The 23,194-nt window shown below is 38.4% G+C and overlaps 1 protein-coding gene across 5 annotated transcripts in view; it reads left to right on the top strand.

Annotated features, from left to right (window-relative positions):
- The first annotated feature begins 1,104 nt into the window (after positions 1-1,104).
- INTS2 (integrator complex subunit 2) overlaps positions 1,105-23,194 on the top strand; it is a 51,365-nt gene continuing 29,275 nt past the window's right edge. The window contains exons 1-13 of one of the 5 annotated variants that reach the window (XM_007108452.4): positions 1,105-1,147; positions 2,423-2,729; positions 3,568-3,706; positions 6,453-6,555; positions 7,399-7,512; positions 9,396-9,526; positions 9,774-9,947; positions 11,938-12,164; positions 13,854-13,979; positions 18,284-18,355; positions 18,443-18,557; positions 20,369-20,437; positions 22,814-22,948. In XM_007108452.4, the coding sequence (XP_007108514.1) occupies positions 1,138-1,147; positions 2,423-2,729; positions 3,568-3,706; positions 6,453-6,555; positions 7,399-7,512; positions 9,396-9,526; positions 9,774-9,947; positions 11,938-12,164; positions 13,854-13,979; positions 18,284-18,355; positions 18,443-18,557; positions 20,369-20,437; positions 22,814-22,948 (1,722 nt within the window). In that variant the 5' untranslated portion in view covers positions 1,105-1,137. Of the gene's footprint in view, positions 1,148-1,207; positions 1,444-2,270; positions 2,730-3,567; positions 3,707-6,452; positions 6,556-7,398; positions 7,513-9,395; positions 9,527-9,773; positions 9,948-11,937; positions 12,165-13,853; positions 13,980-18,283; positions 18,356-18,442; positions 18,558-20,368; positions 20,438-22,813; positions 22,949-23,194 lie in introns of those variants that run through there. The other 4 variants (XM_007108454.4, XM_007108453.4, XM_024127735.3 and 1 more) reach the window with 4 other exon arrangements.

Below are 23,194 nucleotides of genomic sequence, written 5' to 3'. Positions count from 1 at the left end.
GAAGTACTGTATCTCTGTAAAATATTTTTGTTTCAGCTCCTCGCATAATATCTGCTGAATAGAAGGTGTTAAATACACATCGGTTGAATCAGGAACCAGAAATAATATGAAAATATATAGAGACTAGAGGTTCTCAATCTACTGGGTGATCAAAACTCCTTTGAGAAGTTGTTGCAAGTTTTGGACCCTCTTTCCAGAAGAACTGTCAAACACAATTTTGCACGGATTCTAGAGAATTCTTTAAACTCCATCCATCATCCTCTAAGGATCTATGATTCCTGAGAACTCGAAATGAAGATGTTTAACTTATGACTGTGTGTTGAGGTCGACAGCAGAAGAAAGCTTGGGATTCGATTACTTTTTAAATTCTCCAACAAATCCTAGGATTATAAAACTGGTGTTGAAAGGCCACCACAGTTCTATAGGCAGAGATGGAAAGAAATATGTACAGTCTGGTTCTATTAGTGTTCTGGTCAAAGAATAGTGGGGGCAACTTTAACTTTTTTTTAAAAAAAATTATTTATTTTTGGCTGCCTTGGGTCTTCGTTGCTTCTTGCGGGCTTTCTCTAGTTGCGGTGAGTGGGGGCTATTCTTCGTTGCGGTGCGCCGGTTTCTCGTTGCGATGGCTTCTCTTGTTGCGGAGCACGGGCTCTAGGCGCGGGGGTTCGGTAGTTGTGGTTCTCGGGCTCTAGAGCGCAGGCTCAGTAGTTGTGGCGCACGGGGCTTAGTTGCTCCGCGGCATGTGGGATCTTCCCGTACCAGGGCTCGAACCCGTGTCCCCTGCATTGTCAGGCAGATTCCTAACCACTGCGCCACCAGGGAAGTCCCAACTTTAACATTTCTTTTACATACGTTGTCATTTGAATGCCACGGTAGTCCTGTGATGATGAAACTGCAGTTCGGAGGAACTTAATGATTTATCTAAAAGGATTCAGCAGCTATGCTCTGCAAAAGAGACTGCAAACGGCACGATCCTACAACTCCCAGGGGGAAGTTGGGTAGAGCACACAGAGGCGGCGGAAGGGGTGGAGCCGCCCATGCGCGCCGTTGCATCATCGCCGACGTCTCCGGGTTTCCTTTCGCAGCCACCCTTCTTTTCAGTCCAGTACGGTGGCCGACGGGAGCCAGACGCTGGGGATGAATGAAGGTGCTGTGTGCAGGTTGAAACAGTCCCCTCCGCTTTCCCCTCCCTTCAGTCCGGGCTGTGCCTTTGTGCGGTGTCCTCATCCAGCCCCCATCGCACCGCTGGCCCGATTGGTCCCGGCGACTGGGTTTTTGCTGCCCAGGTCGACTCAGGGCACAGCCAGGGCTGGAGAATCCGGATTATCGCCTAGGCCCAACTTCGGACCGCGCTCTAGATTTCTACCGCGTCCCGCCTCTAGTCCCGCCTCTAGTGCTCTGAATCCCCGTGGGGTCCCCGGAGGTTGGAGGGTAGATCTTAAGGTATGAAGCTTTCACTTCGCAGACATCAGAGCGTTTGGGGGTCTATGTCCGCAACCTGCCCGACTTTTCTCAGCCAGAGGGATTGGTTGGTTCTCGTTACGCCCGGGGCCAAACCTATGAGCGCACATGTCTTGGCGCCTCGGCTCTATCAGCCCGCCCCTCTGTTAAAAGGCCAGCTCCTTTTGCTTAAAAGCAAAACGTTTCTGCCCAGCCCTTTGTTACCCACGTTTCTGCTAGTCTGTGGGTCTCAAAGCGGATGGCTTTGGCGACCTGCTACTTGCGTTTTCTGTTTCTGATTGCTCTTGAAGACAGAGAAGTGCCCAAGTGGGACTCAGCTTTCTCCCACAGCTAATTGCACCTTCACAGCTGTTTTTTTTTGTTTGTTTGTTACTAGTAACACAGGGGATATAGGATAGTGTTAAGGTCTCCAGAGCGTTGAATCTGTCATAGCTTCTGGCTAGTGAGGCGATTTACCAGTCCTTCCACCGACTCGTGGAGGGTGGGAAAGAGAAGCCTAACGGTTCTTCACGTATGTTGGGTAGGCGTGTGAAAATAGGTACAAAAGAGGAGCGTCCTTAACTATACTGTTCTTTTACTTGCATTGTGGCACTCATAGGACTGGTACAGTGGAGAAAGTATTGGACTGGGATTTAGTAGATGAGGGTTCAGCCTTGGATTTTGCCACTGACTAGTAATACTCCTCTGGGCCTGTTACTTAATCTCTCTGGGTTTCATATTCCTTCTTTGCAAAATGGGAGTATTAGAACAGAAGTTCCCTACGTCTGAAAGAGACATTAATATACTCTGTTTTCTTTCTCATTTTCCAGGTGGCAGTAGAAACATAGGGAGCCTTTAATTGTGCCAGGAATATTGCCAACATCGGGGCCTATTAAAGATAAACCACATTTTTCAGAGGTTTTAAAAAGAGGGGCACTCATACATGTGGAGTTATACCCCTACTTTTTTTTTTAACCACTAGGATCAACAGTGATAATGACCGAGTGTACAAGCCTTCAGTTTGTCAGTCCTTTTGCTTTTGAGGCAATGCAGAAGGTGGATGTTGTTCGTTTGGCATCTTTAAGTGATCCGGAATTAAGACTTCTCCTGCCCTGCTTGGTGCGGATGGCACTTTGTGCTCCTGCTGACCAGAGCCAAAGCTGGGCTCAGGATAAAAAACTCATCCTTCGTCTTCTCTCTGGAGTGGAAGCTGTCAATTCCATTGTTGCTTTGTTGTCTGTGGACTTTCATGCTTTAGAACAGGATGCCAGCAAAGAACAGCAGCTTAGGTAATGTAATAATATATAATATGTGGATTGATTGGTATTTACTTGGATTTGCTTAAAAAGAGGGAATCAAATTTTTTTGGAGATTTTAGGGCTTCTTATTGCAGTGCACTCTTCCAAAAAAGAGAAGATTGGGAATCTGAACTTTGGAGAGCATTTTTTAAAGTTATTTTTAATTTATAATTAAAATTCTAGGGTCTTTTGAATTCCATATTGTAAAATGTTGTGCCGAGGACTTTGGCTATATACACTGTTGTACTCAGGCTAAAGTGATTAGGCCAATTACTCTCAGTGGGAAGGGGGTAGAGTAAGTTCCCTTAGAGTAGAAGGATTTATTGGAATCTCCTGAGAGGCTTTTATTTTTATTTTTTGGCTCTGCCACACAGCATGCAGGATCTTAGTTCCCTGACCAGGGATCTTAGTTCCCCAACCAGGGATCTTAGTTCCCCAACCAGGGATGGAAACCCCGCCCCCTGCAGTGGAAGTGTGGAGTCTTAACCACTGGACCTCCAGGGAAGTCCTGTAGGAGGCTTGTTAAGCTTGTATTGAGTCCCCCAAATTCTGGACATTTGTTTTGTCCTTCCTCCCCCATTGTGGATCCAGTAGTGAGCCACTGTTATTAATGGAAGTGGGTGTTAACTGTCAGTTGTAATGGAGTCTTTACACAAGTTGTGAATCTCTGAAATAGACAAACTAAATATTTCAGAAGTAATACATTCATGAAATATATGAAGAGAATTCATACACTCTTTTGTAGATTATTTCTGTAAAAGATCATTTTTATGCTTTTATTTCTGTGCCAGTGTTCTCATAATTGTTTTACACGTTTGGACTTTATTAGGCATAAACTTGGAGGAGGCAGTGGAGAGAGCATCCTGGTATCACAGCTGCAGCATGGACTGACTTTAGAGTTTGAACACAGTGATTCACCTCGACGATTGCGTCTTGTGCTTAGTGAACTTTTGGCAATTATGAACAAGGTGTGTCTGTTTTAATCACAGCTCAAAATATGCATGACTTGGGCTTCCCTGGTGGCGCAGTGGTTGAGAGTGCCTGCCGATGCAGGGGACGCAGGTTTGTGCCCCGGTCCGGGAAGATCCCACATGCCGCGGAGCGGCTGGGCCCGTGAGCCATGGCCGCTGAGCCTGCGCGTCCGGAGCCTGTGCTCCGCAACGGGAGAGGCCACAACAGTGAGAGGCCCGCGTAACGCAAAAAAAAAGAAAATAATAATGCATGACTTGATGTCTACACATAGAAGGGAGAAACAGGCAAGAAGGCAGGCAGGTTGCATCCTCTCATACACATATTTCTATTTGTTATGTAAGTGTCTTCCTTTCAAAGGCTTGAAAGGATATTAAATGCCTGCTTTTAAAGGCTGTTTCTAATTACTATTTTCTCTAATTTATGCCTATTCTGCATTCTCTATCATAAGGTTTTTTTCTGTATGGAGTCCATTCAATGGCTTCTTGATATTTAGGAAGATATATAGCTCAAGACTTGTATAAATGGCAAAATTTGAAAATATCTCTATAGGATATAATTTCTCCCCTAAAATGTTGTGAAATATGTATGTGATTCCTAAAAAATGTGTGAGATTCCTTTAGATACTGATTGAATTATGTACCTCATACATAACGGTGACTGGGGAGTATCAAAGCTGAATTGAATGTGGGATATTTGGCTAGCGTCACTCACTAGATGACTGAATTGTTCCTGTATACTAAAGAAGGCTATTCAACCTCTCATCTCAGCAAAATGATAGGTTTCTTTCTTTCTTTCTTTTATTTGTTTAATTTTTAAAAATTTTTTATTTTATTTTTATTTATTTATTTTTGGTTGCATTGGGTCTTCGTTGCTGCACGGGCTTTCTCTAGTTGCAGTGAGTGGGGGCTACTCTTCCCTGCGGTGTGAGGGCTTCTCATTGTGGTGGCTTCCCTTGCTGCAGAGCACGGGCTCTAGGCACGTGGGCTCATTAGTTGTGGCACGCAGGCTTCAGTAGTTGTGGCTCATGGGCTCTAGAGCGCAGGCTCAGTAGTTGTGGCTCACGGGCTTAGTTGCTCCGCGGCATGTGGGATCTTCCCGGACCAGGGCTCGAACCCGTGTCCCCTGCATTGGCAGGCAGATTCTTAACCACTGCACCACCAGGCAAGTCTCTATTTATTTATTTTTATTGAAGATTTGCAATGTTATATTAGTTTCAGGTGTACATAGGTTACTTTACGTCATGGACTTTTGGGTGATAATGGTTAATTGAAACTCTGAATTTAAAATTTGTGAATGTTAGGAGTTAACATACAGAGAACTAAATTGGATCTTCATATTAAGATGTCTTATATAAGATTGGGCCCAGAGTTTGAGAAGCAAATGTTTTTTACTTTGAGAATCTCAAGGTTAGTTAATTTATAACAAATAAAGTTTAGTTTTATCAGTTGTGGACCAAAAAAACCTAAATTCTGTTTCCAGAGAAAATATTGATGTGGGGGGGGCGGATTTAGTTAGTTCTAGATAGTTTTTAAGATGTGTTACAAATCTTAATTTTTTTTTCTATTACAAAGTTATTTACTTCAGCTCTTTTCTACTATACTGATAGTCTTTAATTTTTTCTTTTTCTTTTTTTTTTTATTTTTTATTTTTCTTATTTTTTTGGCCATACCATGTGGCTTGCAGGCTCTTAGTTCCCTGACCAGGGATCGAACCTGGGCCATCAGCAGTGAAAGCACAGAGTCCTTACCACTGAACCGCTGGGGAATTCTTGACAGTCTTTAATTTTAACTAATATTTTCCTACATCTTTTTCTTAATACTGTACTTGATACTTCTAATGAAATAAGTGACCAGCTTCCTCTGAGAGGTTTCCAGTTTTTCAGTTCAGCACCCTTCAGCATATGGGAAATGTAGCAATGAAACTTCTGTAGGAAATTTTCACAAAACCTGGTTGATAGTTTTTTTTTTTTTTTTTTTTTTGCGGTTTTTGCGGTACGCGGGCCTCTCACTGTTGCGGCCTCTCCCACGCGGGCCTCTCACTGTTGTGGCCTCTCCCGTTGGGGAGCACAGGCTCTGGATGCGCAGGCTCAGCGGCCATGGCTCACGGGCCCAGCCGCTCCGTGGCATGTGGGATCCTCCCGGACCGGGGCACGAACCCGTGTCTCCTGCATCGGCAGGTGGACTCTCAACCACTGCGCCACCAGGGAAGCCCCTGGTTGATACTTTTGATGACCTAAATTTTTATTCTTTGTTTTTCCCACACTTCATTTAGAACATGAATTTATAGCTAATTTTCAGAAAAGTTAATTGGTATGTTTGTTGACCTAAATTTTTATTCTTTGTTTTTCCCATACTTCATTTAGAACATGAATTTATAGCTGTTATACTGCTTTAAGTTTATAGTTTTTTAGCTTTTTTTTGAACTACAACTTATGTAGGTAACATTCTTAGTTCATTTCTTTGGCTTGTCTTATCTTTAATTCCAGATGTCTCCAAATATTTGTATAGATATAAATGATCAAGACTCATATTGCATGTCTGGAATAATAAAGTGACTTGACTAATTGTGGTTAAATTGGTACAAATTCATCCAGTACTGCATATTCTACTGTAGTATATTAATGACTTATTAAGAGACATGGTCTGTAAGCTCAGAAAATAATTACAAAAATAGTAAGGGGTCTAATTCATTACCTGAAATTAAGAGAGTTCATCATTTCTTTTTTCTTTCTTTTTTTTAAAGGTATCTGAGTCCAGTGGAGAATTTTTTTTCAAGTCATCTGAGCTATTTGAGAGTCCAGTCTATTTGGAGGAAGCTGCAGATGTACTTTGTATTTTACAAGCAGGTACTATAATGAGTGCTAAGATAAATTTCAGATATAGTTTCTTGTTAAATGATACTGTGTAACTTCTTAACCTGGAGTGTTGTGCTATTTTAAGGTTCACCTAATTAAGAATGTACCTTCAAAGTTTAGGTCAAAAATGACTAATAGTAGGACAATGATTAAGTAAATTATATTATTTCCATAGTATAGCATACTGTGCAGCCATTAAAATGGTGTATTTGAAGAAATTTAATCATTTTGGAAAATGTTCACAATATGTTAAATGAAAAAAGCAAGTGGCAAAATGGTAACTAGAATATAATCCCAGTTTTGTTAAAAGTAATACCCATAGGGGGATTAAAATAAAATCTTTCAAATTATTAACTTTGAGTGATGGGATTAGAGCTGATTTTATTTTTATTCTTTGCAATTTTTGTATTTTCTGGGCTCTTTATAATAGGTATGCATGATCAGAATTAAAAGATAGAGGACATAAAAATGCAGAGAAAATTTTCATGAAAGTAACTCTTTTGACCAACACTGTCCACCGCAGCGATGACAGTGTTCTGTGTCGTGCTGTCTAGTACAGTAGCCACTAGCCACATGTGGTTATGGAGTACTTGAAATGTGGCTAGTGTGATTGAGGAATGAAACTATTTTTAATTTAATTTAATTTAATTTTAATTTTAATAGTCACATGTGGCTAGTGGCTATCCTGCTGGACAGTTCAGCTCTAGACTATGAAAAGAAAGTACTTTAATTTAATTACTTTTAAATGACATTGGTGAAATGTCAAAAGATGCTAATGTATAATACAATGAAATATCACTCCTTAGTAGTAACACTGATTTTGTTTTCTTATAGAGCTCCCATCCCTGCTTCCTATAGTTGATGTAGCTGAAGCCTTGCTCCATGTTAGAAATGGTGCCTGGTTCTTGTGTCTGTTGGTGGCCAATGTTCCTGATAGTTTTAATGAAGGTAAATGTAATTTTAAAATGGGATATTGAAGAGATTTGCTTGGGCATGTACAGGACCTATTTTTTTTTTTTTTAATAAATTTATTTATTTATTTATTTTTGGCTGTGTTGGGTCTCTTGCTGTGCGCAGGCTTTCGCTAGTTGCTGCAAGTGGGTGCTACTCTTTGTTGTGGTGCGTGGTCTTCTCATCGCGGTAGCTTCTCTTGTTGTGGAGCGCGGGCTCTAGGCTTGCGGCCTTCAGTAGTTGTGGCACGCAGGCTCAGTAGTTGTGGCCCGCGAGCTCTAGAGCGCCGGCTCACGTAGTTGTGGCACGCGGGCTTAGTCGCTCCTCGGCATGTGGGATCTTACCGGACCAGGGCTCGAACCCGTGTCCCCTGCATTGGCAGGTGGATTCTTAACCACTGCACCACCAGGGAAGTCCCTAGGACCTATTTTTTGAGCTAAGAAGAAACACTTAACAGGGTTTTATTTGCGATTTTATTTTTTGAAAATTTATTAGTGTGTATTCATTGTAGAAATGCTGAGTTTAGAGAATTCAAAATTGTTTTGAGGTTACATATTTAAGTACAATGAGTATGCAGCAAAATTTTTTTTTTTTTTGGCCATTCGTCACCAGTGCTATCATAGGGAAGTAAAAAATACTAAAGAAATAGAATATATGATCCCTGTGTTCGGTGAACAAAGGGGAGAGAATATATATCAGTGAAATAGCCAAAGAGCAATATGAGATATACGTAATCAGAAATACCAGCAATCAGACCTTTGTTTTTTAGCCTTATTGCTCTCAGCTTGCAGAAAAGTATAGGGTAGAAATTGAGAAAAATCAACTGAAATTTTCACCACTATTTCAAACTGCTAGTGACTGAAGATTGTTGTTTGGGTCTGAGTGATATAAAAATTACATTTATTGGGCTTCCCTGGTGGCGCAGTGGTTGAGAGTCCGCCTGCCGATGCATGGGACACGGGTTCGTGCCCCGGTCTGGGAAGATCCCACATGCCGCGGAACGGCTGGGCCCGTGAGCCATGGCCGCTGAGCCTGCGCATCCGGAGCCTGTGCTCCGCAACGTGAGAGGCCACAACAGTGAGAGGCCTGCGTACTGCAAAAAAAATAAAAAAATAAATAAATAAAATAAATTACATTTATTGGGCAAGGTAATTCGTGAATTGAGAGTCAAGCAGAAAAAGATGCTGGATCTGGGGGGCATAATTTCTAACCTTGTCACTCACTCTTTGTGTGATCTCCATCAAGATATTTAACTTCTCATTTGAAAAATGGAGGTATTGATAATATTTCCCTTTTGCTTCTAAGAGATTTACTGAATATTACACGATAGGTTTAGGTTGACTTTTCAGCTCTTTAAAGATGTCATTCTGTTGTCTATGGTAATTTTTATCTTTATTCCTCTGTACATGTTCCCTTTTTTCCTCTGGCTACTTTTATTTGTTTCTTTTTTTTATCCCTTCTGGCTACTTTTAAGATTTTCTCTTTATCACTGGTTTTCAGAGATTTGATTATGATGTGTCTTGGTATGATTTTCTTAGTGTTTATCCTGCTTGGGGTTTATTGAACTTCTGGGTTTATAGTTTTCATCAAGTTTGGAAAAATTTCTTCAAATATATATATTTGTCTTTCATTCTCTTTTTCTGAGACATTACAAGTATGTTTGACTATTTGATGTTCCACAGGTCACAGTTCATTTTTTTGAGTCTCTTTTCACTCTTGGCTTTATTTTGATCAGTTTCTATTGCTGTGTTTTCAACTTTCCTGATCCTTTTCTTCTGTAGTGTCTAATCTGCATAAATGAGCGATTCTCAAGGCTGAAAAAATTGTTTTTGATATCCTACTTACAAAGCTTAAAGTTATAGAGCCTATTAAATGTTCAGTTTGTAGGGGTCTGATCAAAAATGGAGAACGACAAGATGAAGAGAGTCTTGGAGGAAGGCGGAGGACGGATGCCTTACGCTTCTTATGTAAAATGAATCCTTCTCAGGCCCTGAAGGTCCGAGGCATGGTGGTAAGAGATCTTATTATTTTTCTGAGACAAAAGCGTTTATATTAGGACCAGGAACTCTTCTCAAGATGGTTTTAGAATATTATATAGATTTGGAATTATAGTTATAGCCTGGACGTATTACCTTCCTCTCTGGGTTTTTATGTTTTGTGTTATGTCCTCCCCTAAACTTCAGATGCTTTAGATTCTGGCTCATCCTGGCCCTTTTCCTTATGATATTGAATTCAGTTTGTTTTCTTTGCTCTGTTAGGTGGAAGAATGTCACTTGCCAGGTCTTGGAGTGGCTTTGACCTTGGATCATACTAAAAATGAAGCTAGTGAAGACGGAGTGAGTGACTTGGTTTGTTTTGTTAGTGGTTTACTTCTTGGAACAAATGCGAAAGTCCGGACTTGGTTTGGAACTTTTATCCGAAATGGACAGCAGGTGAGGGAGAAATATGTGTATAGACCAAGGATCAGGCTATTTTAGTATAGTTAGTTAGAGAGGAAGAAACACTTTTAGAATGATGTCATTAAGCCCGTGGTTCTCAAACTTCTTAGTCTCAGGGCCTCCTAACATTTAAAATAAATCATTGAGGACTCCAAAGAGCTTTTGTATAGGCTTTTTTTTTTTTTAAATTTATTTATTTTTGGCTGTGCTGGGTCTTTGTTGCTGTGTGCAGGCTTTCTCTAGTTGCGGCGAGCGGGGGCTACTCTTCGCTGCAGTGTGTGGGCTTCTCATTGCTTTGGCTTCTCTTGCTGCAGAGCACGGGTTCTAGGTGCATGGGCTTCAGTAGTTGTGGCACATGGGCTCAGTAGTTGTGGCTTGCGGGCTCTAGGTCACAGGCTCAGTAGTTGTGGCGCACAGACTTACTTGTTCCACAGCATGTGGGATCTTCCCGGACCAGGGCTCGAATCCGTGTCCCCTGCTTTGGCAGGTGGATTCTTAACCACTGCGCCTCCAGGGAAGTCCCTAGCATTATGTTTTTAAAGTCCATGCATGTTGTGGCATGTGTCTGAATTTCCTTCCTTTCTAAGGCTAATATTTTATTGTATGTATCTACTACATTTATCCATCCATCTATTGATGAATATATATTATATTTTGCAAGAGTTTTTAACTTGCAAAATATTGTACTTTTTCAAAAAACATCTCATGGTAACTCTGTGAATAGAGTCCTGTCCCTACAAAGAAACTAATGCAGAATGGTTTTTAACTTGTTGAGGTCAGTGAGCTTGACAGTAACATGTGTACTGCTTAGATCCTTCTTCAGTCTATTTTTTTTTTTTTTGTGGTATGCGGGCCTCCCTCTGCTGCGGCCTCTCCCGTTGCGGAGCACAGGCTCCGGCCGCGCAGGCTCAGCGGCCATGGCTCACGGGCCCAGCCGCTCCGTGGCATGTGGGATCCTCCCAGACTGGGGCGCGAACCCGGTTCCCCTGCATCGGCAGGCGGACGCGCAACCACTGCGCCAGCAGGGAAGCCCAGTCTATTTTTTTTATGCCATGAATTCACCATACTTTTCTGTATCCAAGTTTTACTTTACTTCTAGCCCATTTGAAAACTAATTTTAAACTTTGCTTTTGAAAAGGAAGTGAATATTTCTATTTCTATTCCTTCTATATGTCAGGCACTGTGCTAAGTACTTGGTATGGTATGATCCTCTTGTTTGTAATTGTTCTTTGTGTGCAATAAACTTTTCTTATTTGAACCTTATTAATAAAACAGGCTTACCATATTTTACTTTGAAACACTCTAAAAAATAATAACTAACTTTTGCCTAGTCCTTTACAGTTTAGAGCTGCTTTCCTATTTATTATCTTTGTTCGTTCATTCATCTGTTTAACAAATATTGAATGCTTGCTGTATGTCAGGCACAATATGTCAGGCCCTGATGAGTAAGAGATGACTGGACGTTATCCCTGCCTGAAGAACTGGGGGGTGGTAGACTTGTAAACTCCTAATTACAGCACTCCTGGGAGTTAAATATTATTAATAAGATAGTCATCTCCTTGTCATTTAAGACAGTGGGTTCAGAGAGGTTAACTTATATGCCTAAAAGTACATAATCAATTAATAGCAGAGCTGTTGTTTCCACCCAAGCCCTTGTGTCTTCACAATCTGAGCACTTTGTACATATGACTCCACTAGTCATTATGTATTTGAAAGCATCATTTACATGATATTTTACATCTCAAATTGTTATTAATTTAGTATTTTCTGTACAACCAGTCCAAATTAGGGTGAGTAGAGTATTTGTCAAATCCACTGAATTTGCTCGATGGATTAAAATGAGATTCTGCAGTTATGATTGCCTCAGCCTCCTCAAATGGATCAGTTTCAAGTGTTTAAGTGGAGAGCTTTGTTTGAACTTCCTTCTGACTTAGTAAGTGCTCCATGCTTTCTTCCTTTTGTGGCCCATATTTTTCCCTTACAGAGAAAAAGAGAGACCAGTAGTTCTGTCCTTTGGCAAATGAGAAGGCAGCTTCTTCTGGAGTTGATGGGCATTCTTCCCACAGTAAGAAGTACCCGCATTGTGGAAGAAGCTGATGTGGAGATGGAGCCCAATGTGTCTGTGTATTCGGGGCTGAAAGAAGAGCATGTTGTGAAAGCCAGTGCACTCTTACGTCTGTACTGTGCTTTGATGGGGATCGCTGGACTCAAGTATTCAATAATTTGATATTTTACCTTTTTGTCATTTTACTTTCTTGCTTCTAATCCCAAGAAAGTGAGCCACAGGCCTTTTATTCAGAGGATTTGGGTTTTCTATTGGGCTTAGGTAGTGAGCTCGCCTATATCAAGAATGAAGACCTAAGGCAAACATTCCTAGCTGGGATGTATCCATCTATTTTGGTCTGATTGTAAATAGAATTATGTAAATATGGGAGGAGCAAGAGCAGTTTAAGAAACCTATGACTCTACCACAGCTTGACATGACTATCATGAGTGATCTGTGAGTTATCTTTTACCTAGCCCATGCAGCTAGTTGAAGTAAATGTGTTCTGTGTTTCCTTTTACAACTGAGATCATAGATTGTTTAAAATTGATATGATGTGATTATTAAGCACGAGATTTCTTAGTCACTGGACTGCATCCTTTTGAATACTGTCCTCAACTGTTATACATATAGTCCTCACTTTGCACGTCTCTGTCAACATGAGTTTCAGTTACCACACTTCAGTTAAATAACACTGCTCCCTCAACAACTAATGTATCAGTTGCCATGATACATTAACCAAATTATTGTATAAAGTACAAACTTTGCTGAGAGCTTTTTAAGCCACAGATCACTGTGTACATAAAAGAGGCACATCATGAGCAGTGAACAATCACATCATTTCTTTTAAAATCTTTCAGTAACTAGTCAATGAACAACTGTTACTCAGTTCATGAACAGACAGCAAAGTGAGTAGTAGTATCATCTCCTTGTCTCTCAGTGAATAAATCCATGTGATATTTTACAAAAATGGATAATTGAGAGAGGGAATTGGCCAATAAAAATGAAAGTGTAGCAAAGAAACAAAGTAGTTAACACTGGAAGTGACATTTGAGCCAAACGGAAATAGAAGAAATAGCTGACTGTGAGAATGTTGACAGTGCTGCCATTTGAGAGATCCTAGATACATAGCCAGGTGAACTTAGTGAAGGCGAACTTGAGGAAAGTCATTGTGACAAAAAGGATGAAGACCCAGAGGACTGATGCTGGCAAAAATCTTCACATTAAAGGAACTCTCAGATATTTCATGACTGGAAGTACAAAGGATAAAATGTTGGAAGCTGATCCAAACTTAGAAGGGGGTATGATAATTCATCAAGGCTTAGAGAAGATGCTCACTCCATATTATAAGTTATACAATGAGAAGGTGGCAAGGGCTGTTCAAACTACTCTTGATAAATCTTTTACAAAGAAAACACTTTAATTCCCAATGTTTCTAATATATCCAATTATAGAATGTTGTATAAATATTAGTTTTACTATTTAAAAAAATTTCCCTATGCGTTGTAACCAACAGAGTTTTTAATGTCCTGACAAAAATTTTAAAAGTTGTGGAACAGTTGTAATTTTCCCCATTGATTATTAAGATCTTGATGCAGTTTCAGCTTGCATCGTTATTTTTATGGTCCCACACTACTGTGCAAAGTGAGGACTACCTGTATTTGTGTCTGAGAAAAAACACTGGTTGTGAATTCAACAGTTTTGCTTTTGACATCTTAAGATATTAAAGATTTTTTAAATAGTGAGGTACATTATAAAGCTCAAGATTTGTATCTGAAAGGTTAAACTGTTGAGAAGTCCCTTCTTCTTCCTTCTCTCAACTGAAAAAAGTAAAACCTAATGTATTCCTTTTTTAGACCAACTGAGGAAGAAGCTGAGCAATTACTGCAGTTGATGACAAGCCGTCCTCCTGCCACACCAGCTGGAGTTCGCTTTGTTTCACTTTCCTTTTGTATGCTCCTGGCCTTTTCTACACTTGTCAGGTGCCCAACTATATAATTGTCCTATTTTCTCAAGGTCTGCTTTTGTTTATTTATTAAAACACATGTATAAAATTAACTAGGAGCTTACTCCAAAATGGTCTAAGATAGGGACATTGGTATTATCATTTAATAAAAGGATATCAGTAGCATCTCCTGTATGCCAGTTATTTTATTTGTCTTTATCAAAGTTTCATGTACACATTGTTTAAAGGAGTCAAAATAGTTCTTCAAGATTTGAGGCAAATAGTAGTCCTTATTCCCCCCTCTCCCTGTTTCCCCTTCCCTAGAGGCAGCTTCTTTCAGTTCTTTCAGCTGATTCTTTTGGTTTTTACTACCACATCTTTATTAACATGTTTGTATTCGCTACATCCTGATTTTTCGTTTTAGGAGTATTTGTTGACTTCCCACTATGAGAATAAGGAATTAGTTCTCTCTTTTCTCTCTGTCCTCAACATATTTACACATCCTTTCTATCTTCCCATTCTCCCAGTAGAGTTATTATTATTTTGCTTTGACCAATACATAGTTGTTTATGTTACACTATTGGGAGCTCAACCAAGCAGTAGATGATTACTTCTCTTTTGCAAAACTTTTTGCTCCATTAATAATTATCCTGTGTTTTTGTTCTTTGTTTTTCATTTGCTCTGTATTTTATGTGCTTACGTTAATGCAATCTCAAATCTCTCTGCCAATCTAAACCTCCTCTCAAGATGTTCAGATTCATTAGATATTCTGCCAGTTTCATTTTCTTGAGGAAATCTCTCCTGGAACATTTTGACCTCCCATCTGAACTGGTTACCTCTGCACCTGGTACACAGCTCTCATCCGGGAATTGCTCTTCACTATTATTTTGGGGACTTGCTTCAGCTCTCCTTTGTTGGGTCTTCTGTTTCCTGCATCTTATGTCTCCATCTTTTTACATTTTTCTTTTCTTTCTTTATTTAGTTAGTTATTTGGCTGTGCCGGGTCTTAGTTGAGGCACTCGGGATCTTCCTTGTGGCATGCGGGATCTTTAGTTGCAGCACGTGGGATCTTTAGTTGTGGCATGTGAGATCTTTTAGTTGCAGCATGTGGGATCTAGTTCCCTGACCAGGGATCGAACTGGGCCCCCTGCATGGGGAGCGTGGAGTCTTAACTACCGGATTACCAGGGAAGTTCCTCCATCTTTTTTCATTTGCTCCCTCATTTTGCTTCTTTAGAATGGGTATGTGAGAGGTAAATTATTTTAAGACTGGGTATTTCTGAAAATGTCTTTATTCTGCTTTGACACTTGATTGATAGTTTGATGGGGTATAGAATTCTAAGTTGGAAATAATTCCCTTTGAGAATTTTGAAAGTCCTGCTCTATTGTCTTCTAACTTCCAGTGTTACTGTTGAGAAATCTGATGACATTCTGATTCCTGGTCCTTTTTGTGGTTGTTCTTTTTAAATATGGAGTCATGTAGGATTAGCCTTTTGTCCCTAGGGCTTTGAAATTTCTGGATGATATGCTTTTGTATGGGTCTGTTTTGTCTTTCATCTTAGGGTATTTTTTTTTTGGCCACGTCACATGGCTTGTGGGATCTTAGTTCCCCAACCAGGGGTTGAACCCGGGTCCCTGGCAGTGAGAGCTCTGAGTCCTAACCACTGGACCTCCAGGGAATGCCCTCATCCTAGGTATTTAGTTAGCCCTTTTAACCTGGGAACTCACAGTGTTCAGTTCTAGGAAATTTTCTTGAACTAATTTGCTGGTAATGTCCACCACATGGGTTTTCTCTGTTTGAAACCTCCTCTTATATGGATTTTGGACTTCCTGAAATTATCATCTTATTTTCTTATTCTTCCTTATTTTCCTTATCCTTGTCTTGTTCTGCATTTTAAAAAACAGCTTTATTGGAACACAATTTACATACCATAAAATTCACCCATTTTAAAGTGTACAACTTACATTGCCTCCTGAATAAAAAGAAAAAAGTGTACAATTTAATAGTTTTTAGTATATTCACAAAATCATTCAACCATTACCACAATCTAATTTTAGAACATTTCAGTCACCTCAAAAAGACACTGCCTTTTAGGATTTGTTCTCAACCTTGTCCTCTAATCCTATTTAGTTTTTAATTTCTAAGAGCTCTTTTTTATTCTGATCGTTTCTTTTTTGTTTTTGTTTTTGTTTTTTTTGCAGTACACGGGCCTCTCACTGTTGTGGCCTCTCTCGTTGGGAGCACAGGCTCCGGACGCGCAGGCTCAGCGGCCACGGCTCACGGGCCCAGCCGCTCCGCGGCATGTGGGATCCTCCTGGACCGGGGCATGAACCCGCGTCCCCTGCATTGGCAGGCGGACGGACTCTCAATCACTGTGCCACCAGGGAAGCCCTGATCGTTTCTTTTTTATACTGTCTACTGCTTCATCGTGGCATGGTTTCTCTGATATTAATCATAATGATTGAAGGGGTTTTATTTGTTCTGTTTCTTTTCTCTGAGTTTCTTTTTTTCTGCCTTTTTTTGTTCTATTTTTCAAGTTAGAAGCTTTTTTTCGGAGGTTTGGTAATTCTTGATCGTCTGTTCGTATTTAAGAGTGGGAAACTAAAAAGCAGGTTAGAACTTCTGAATGCGTAGATGGGAAACTCTTGGGCTTTTCAGAGTCTTAGAGCAGACTGTTGTCTTGCTTGAGGAGTGGAGGCCTATAAATAAAGTGAGGGTTAAGGGCTGGGAGGTCTCAGACTGCAGTATAATCATTCACATAATTCTTCTCCTTTCAGAAAGGTGCTCTAGATATCCCTGATTGTCCGTCAGTTCAGAGACACCCTCTTTTACCATATCCAGAGAATAGATCTCTAGTCTCCTCTCTACTGGGGGATGGGTATTCATCTAGGTGTGTAGAATGGAGGTGATTTGGAGGTCTACTGCTCATATAGACTGTCTATATTTAGTCTCTGTCTTCATTCTCACTCCCAGAACTGCCTGGAGTTGTCAGTTTCTGAGGCCTCTGGGGATTCTGTGGTATAAGTGGTAGACTGGTTTTCCCACCTGTCAGTTTAGTATTCTGCTTTCTCGGGTCTGCTAAGTCAGTTATCACTCATCTGTACTGGCTCCGGCTTCCAATATTTTGTGTTGTTGTCCCTCGTCATCATCCTATGCATTTATGCCTTTTAAGAAAATCCCTGTAATGTAGTTTGAATTGTGTGTTTCAGGAAGGTATGAAATTAAGTACGTGAAATGAAGTACTTTCTTTTCTCTTTACCTGAAGTAATTTCTTTCTTTTTTTTAAAATTTATTTTATTAAAGTATAGTAGATTTACAATGTTGTGTTAGTTTCTGGTGTATAGCAAAGTGATTCAGTTTTATATTTATATATAAAAACTGAAGTAATTTCTAAGCATTGTCTCTAATCCTCATTACTTCTGTAAGGTGGGTATTTTTATCTTTACATTATACGTAGGAGAGCTAAAGTTCAAAAAGATTATTTAAATTTCTTGTTCAGGGTCACACTAACAGTGATTAGCAGAGATGGGATTCCCACTCAGATCTGGCAGGCTCTAAAGGCTGTAATCTTTCTACTATGTAACACTGTCTTTTATTAGTGGAATGATTTAGATGTGGTTGAGAATGACCTTTTTAATTTTCTTAGCTTTGGGTAGCAGGCTTTGTAGTTGCTTTTTGTTTTAGCTGTTTACAGTGCAATGAAGTAGAAGGAGATCAATGAAAATTGCTTTTACAAATCAAAATTATTCCCTTTAAACAAGTCATTCTTGTTGGTGTGTTTTTATAACCATTTTTCATATCTGATGAGCCCCTGGCTGTTTCTTTTTACTTTTTGAATAGTGATCACTTTTTTCTCTGTAATTTTGAGTTCTGCTCAAAATGCTTCTATAAACTAAATTTCACTTTCCAGGTAAAAGATGGTCTGAGTTATCACTGTCCTTGTACTCAGTTTGTGACTTTTTGATGATTAAGTTTTAACACTAGATTTTTTTCTATATGAAATAAGTATCAGCTGTTAGTATGTACAGTTATCCTAACATTTTAATCCCAAAGTACCTTTGTTTTTCCGAGGAATGTGAGGACGTTTACTCTCTCCAACCTTCAAATGCAGTAACTGAGACTTTGAGAGGGTTTGACTATTCATATTCATAGAGAAAAGTAAAGGTTCTCATTCTTCTTCTGTAGAACTGCTTCATATCTCAATGACAATTAATGGCCAATTCAACAAACCATTATTTTGAGGAAAAAATAGTTTCTACCAAAAATAATTCCAGAATGATTTTTTATTCTTATGCTAGTATATCTGACTTAAACCAGTGACTTCTGATATGTTTTATATAGTACGCCTGAACAGGAGCAGCTAATGGTAGTGTGGCTAAGTTGGATGATAAAAGAAGAAGCTTATTTTGAGAGGTAAGACGACTTTTTGTTTCAGTTAGCTGAGTAAGTTTTTCTTATCCCTTTCTTTGGAAATTCATATTTTCTTTTCTGTTTCAACAGTACTTCAGGCGTCTCTGCTTCTTTTGGGGAGATGTTATTATTGGTTGCTATGTACTTTCATAGCAACCAACTTAGTGCTATCATTGACTTGGTCTGTTCTACTTTGGGGATGAAGGTAATTTCCTTTTATCTTCTTTCTAAAGATGGTGTTTCTAAGCTGGACATTTTCTTGTAATGTTAAGTAAATAGATTGTTTTCATTTTGAAATAATTTTAGTTGTTTAATTTGAAACTATTAAGAGCTCTTAGAAAAAAATACATTATGAAAACACTATTCATAAGAATAATAGATGTTCTATGTAGAAAGCTTAGAAAACACAATAAAGAAGGGAAAGATATAATTCCATGTTCAGAGATATCAGGTACTGTTAATAGTCTGGTATCTGTTCTTTCTTTAAATTGATATACATATTTTGTAATTTTAATGAACTTACCAATATATGATAAGCACTTCCTCATATCTATAAATATTCTAATACAATATAATTTTTAATGGCTGCATTGTAGTTCATCATATGGACCGATCATGATATTCCTAATGGATCTTTTCTTATTTGCCATGTAGATTTTCCAGTTTCTGAATAATGCTTAGATGAATATCCTTCTGTATGTAAATATACACACAGGCACTCATACATGCATATCTTCAAACACTTTTTGGATTATTAGGATGAAGTTCTAGAAAGCAGTACTAAGTAAAAGTATGGTGATGTTAGCTGTTTAATGTGTATTGCCATATTATCTTCCAGAGAGATTATACCAGTTTAACTGTTCTCATTAGTGAATGAGAGTGCCTATTTTCCTAAACTCTCACCATCACTGGGCATTACCATTCTTTTTAATCTTTGCAAATATGGTGAAAAATCGTCTTACTTATTTTGCATTTCTTTGATTACTAGTGAAACTATGGTTATTATTATTATTTTTTATAGTTACAGTTTATAGAGAGGTTTTTTCAGGTAGTTTTAAAAAATCTGTGTGTTTTAGCTGGCTTATTTCTTTTGTGAAAGGCTTATTGATGTCCCAGTTTTTCTATAGGGATTTTTATTGATTTATTTTTCCTTATACTGATTCAGAAGGGCTCTTTATATGTAAATGATATGCTGTTATGCCTTATATAGCATATTGGGTTGACCAAAAAGTTCCTTTGGGTTTTTCTATAACATCTTATGGAAAAACCCAAAGGAACTTTTTGGCCAACCCAATATGTCATTGATTTCAAGACATGTTTTACCCAATATTGAAACTGGGATTCATTTTACAGTTGATGTGTACTGTTAATGTGGTAGTGTTTCACCTCTTTTTTTTCTTGAAAAGCTACTATTAAATCTGTGGTGCATCTTATAATCCTTATTGTCTTTAAAAGTGGAGAAGTACAATATAATATGTCGCAGTTGATTTTTCCCAGTCTTTTTTGCCATGTGAAAATTATTATTTTCTATGTGTATAATATATTAAATATTTCTTTTGTGGTTCTTACTTTGTTTTTCTGCTTAGAAATGTTTTTCTTTCCTTAGGTTTATAGAAACGGTCACCTATATTTTCTTCTAGTGTTTTTGCGGCCTCATGTTTTAAATTTAAATTTTTAATACATTTGGAGTTGATTTTGGGTATGATGTCATGTGCACATCTTTATAGGTATTATCCAGAAAGATAGCTATCCTACCTCCATTTATTGAATAATCCACTTCTTCCCACTGACTTGAAATGCCAATAATGGTATATTTACTAAGTACTTTTATATGTTGGTTCAGTTTCTGAGGAAAACCACACTTTAATGTTGGGTTTGAGAAGCTACTTCTGAAATAGTGTATTTGAACATTAATTTTGTATATCACAGTCATTTTAGATAATAAATTTACCAGAGAAAATTGTGCTTTATATATTTTATTTTCACATGCTGTTGAAATTCTTTTGGTTGTTTTAGATTGTAATTAAGCCAAGCTCCTTGAGCAGGATGAAGACTATCTTCACACAGGAAATTTTTACTGAGCAGGTACTTCTTTTAACTTTATTCTTAGGTACTTCTTTAACTTTCTTTTACAACATTCTTTGGGGAAAAACTCTGTATGTTTCAGTTTAGGAGCATTATATAGTTTTTTTATTCCTTTTTAGTTTCCAGTGATGATTTATTTAATCTTAGAAACGTCTGTAAAGAATAATCCTATTTACAATTTACTTTTAAAGCTATTTACTACATACAAAAGCATGTAATAAATAAGTTTACATATTTTGGAGACTTTGAATAGATACTTAAGAATATAGTCTTAGATATTGATGGTAGGGATCTCACATAGGGTAATCAACAGGTATTGTCAGGAGAAAAATAACATAGAATCCTATTTAAACCTTTTCAGCTGTGAGGTGCATGTCTAATTAGATGCTAAGCTAGAGTCTAAATTCCTTATTTTAGTATTTACCTGTTCTTATTTCGTTTCAGCACTTTTGTCCAAGGGTAATCCTAATGATATTTTATTTTTCCAGTGATGGAGACTATTCTTTTTTTTTTTCTTCTTTAAAAATTGAATTATAGGTGATTTACAATATTGTGTTAGTTTTAGATATACAGCAAAGTGATACGGTTATACATATATATGTGTATATATCTATATTCTTTTTCATTTTAGTTCATTACAATATATTGAATATAGTTTTCTGTGCTATACAGTAAATCCTTATTGTTTATCTGTTTTATATATGATACTGTGCATCTTTTAATCCTATACTCTCAATTTATCCCTCCCCATCCTTCCCCTTTGGTAATCATAAGTTTGTTTTCTATGTCTATAAGTCTGTTTCTATTTTGCAAATAAGTTCATTTGTACTGTTTTTCAGATTCCACATATAAGTGATATCATACAATATTTTTCTTTCTCTAACTTACTTCACTTAGTATGACAATCTCTAGGTCATTCCATGTTGATAAAAATGACATTATTTCATTCTTTTTTATGGCTGAGTAATATTCCATCACACACACACACACACACACACACACACACACACACACACACACACACACCCCATTCATCTGTTGCTGGACACTTAGGTCACTTCCACATCTTGGCTGTTGTAAACAGTGTTGCCATGAACATTGGGGTGCGTGTATCTTTTTGAATTAAGAGTTTTTGTCTTTGTCGGAGACTCTGCTAAAATTTAAAATTAATTCCTGGGTCTTCCTTGGTGGTGTGGTGGTTAAGAATCCGCCTGCCAATGCAGGGGACACGGGTTCGATCCCTGGTGCAGGAAGATCCCACGTGCTGCAGAGCAACTAAGCCCATGCACCACAGCTTCTGAGCCTGTGCTCTGGAGCCTGCAAGCCACAACTACTGAAGCCCGTGTGCCTAGAGCCCCTGCTCTGCAATAAGAGAAGCCACTGCAGTGAGAAGCCCATGCACCGCAACGAAGACCCAACACAGCCAAAAATAAATAAATAATTTAATTAATTTTAAAAAAATAAATAAAATTAGTTCCCAGGTTCATTTATCAATTTGAATCTCAGAATACAAAAATATGTATATCTTAAAAAATGAAATATTTGAAAATACTCATAGATCTGTAATTGTTGCTTCTTCTAGGTTAATTAATATTCTCGGGAATTCCCCGGCAGTCCAGTGGTTAGGTCTCCGCCTTTTCACTGCCAAGGGCGTGGGTTCAATCCCTGGTCAGGGAACTAAGATCATGCAAGCTGTGTGGCGCAGCCAAAAAAAACATTCTCATTCCTGTACCAAACTCTGCCTTCTCCCCTCAATGCACATACACTCCCGCATAACAGTCACACATAGGATGTAGGAGACTCATAAGTTATTTTTCATGCGTTTTGTTTGAACTAACTGGAAGACATCTTTGGGGAGGGTCTCTGAAAGACAATTAGTGGTCTATGCATGACACAATGAGAATAACAATAAAAATTCCTGTTTATATTTATGTGATACTTTATAAGTCACATATATTTTTCCAAAGAAATTTATTTCCCTCTCGCAAAAACCTTTTGAAGCAAGTAAGACAATATTGTCTCGTTTTGTAGATGTGAAAATAGACTCAGAAGATAAAATGACTTAGCTAAAGTCATTGAGCCCAGATTTTATGATTCCAAATTTTATATATTTTTTAATCTTACTATAACCCCCATCAACATATCTGTGTTTAAAAGCAAATTTTAAAATGTAGAGAACTTTACAAATACCTAAATGTATGATGCTACCTCATCACTGAAAAATAATTAAATCACGTAATAATTGGTTTTTATCATTCCTTCCTGAGGACCACATTTGTATTAAGTTTTGACAATCTACCTGGCTAATCCTCCCTCTTTCAGAATAATTTTATATTTGATTCTGTCATATGTATTAATACTATTTTTCCCTTTTAGGTTGTCACAGCTCATGCAGTTCGTGTCCCTGTCACCAGCAACCTGAGTGCCAACATTACTGGATTTTTGCCTATTCATTGTATTTACCAGCTTCTGAGGAGTCGTTCCTTTACAAAGCACAAAGTATCAATAAAAGTATGACCTTACATTTATATTTCAAGCTACAACCTAAGTTTAATGCTTTCTTCCCAGTTCTGTTTCAGTTTGTAGACCTTTACTGTGGGTTTCGTGTGTGAAGTGTGTCTAGTTACTAGTCATTTATATAGTTACAGTAATTAGGCTCTCAATTTCAGATTTTTTTTTTTTTTTTTTTTTTTTTTTTCACGCGGGCCTCTCACTGTTGTGCCCTCTCCCGTTGCGGGGCACAGGCTCCGGACGCAC

The sequence above is a fragment of the Physeter macrocephalus genome, chromosome 14, assembly GCF_002837175.3.
Source record: "Physeter macrocephalus isolate SW-GA chromosome 14, ASM283717v5, whole genome shotgun sequence".
NCBI classification, from domain to species: Eukaryota; Metazoa; Chordata; class Mammalia; order Artiodactyla; family Physeteridae; genus Physeter; species Physeter macrocephalus.
The sequence above is the reverse complement of the archived record's forward strand: the minus strand, read 5'-3'. Positions and strand labels throughout refer to the sequence as shown.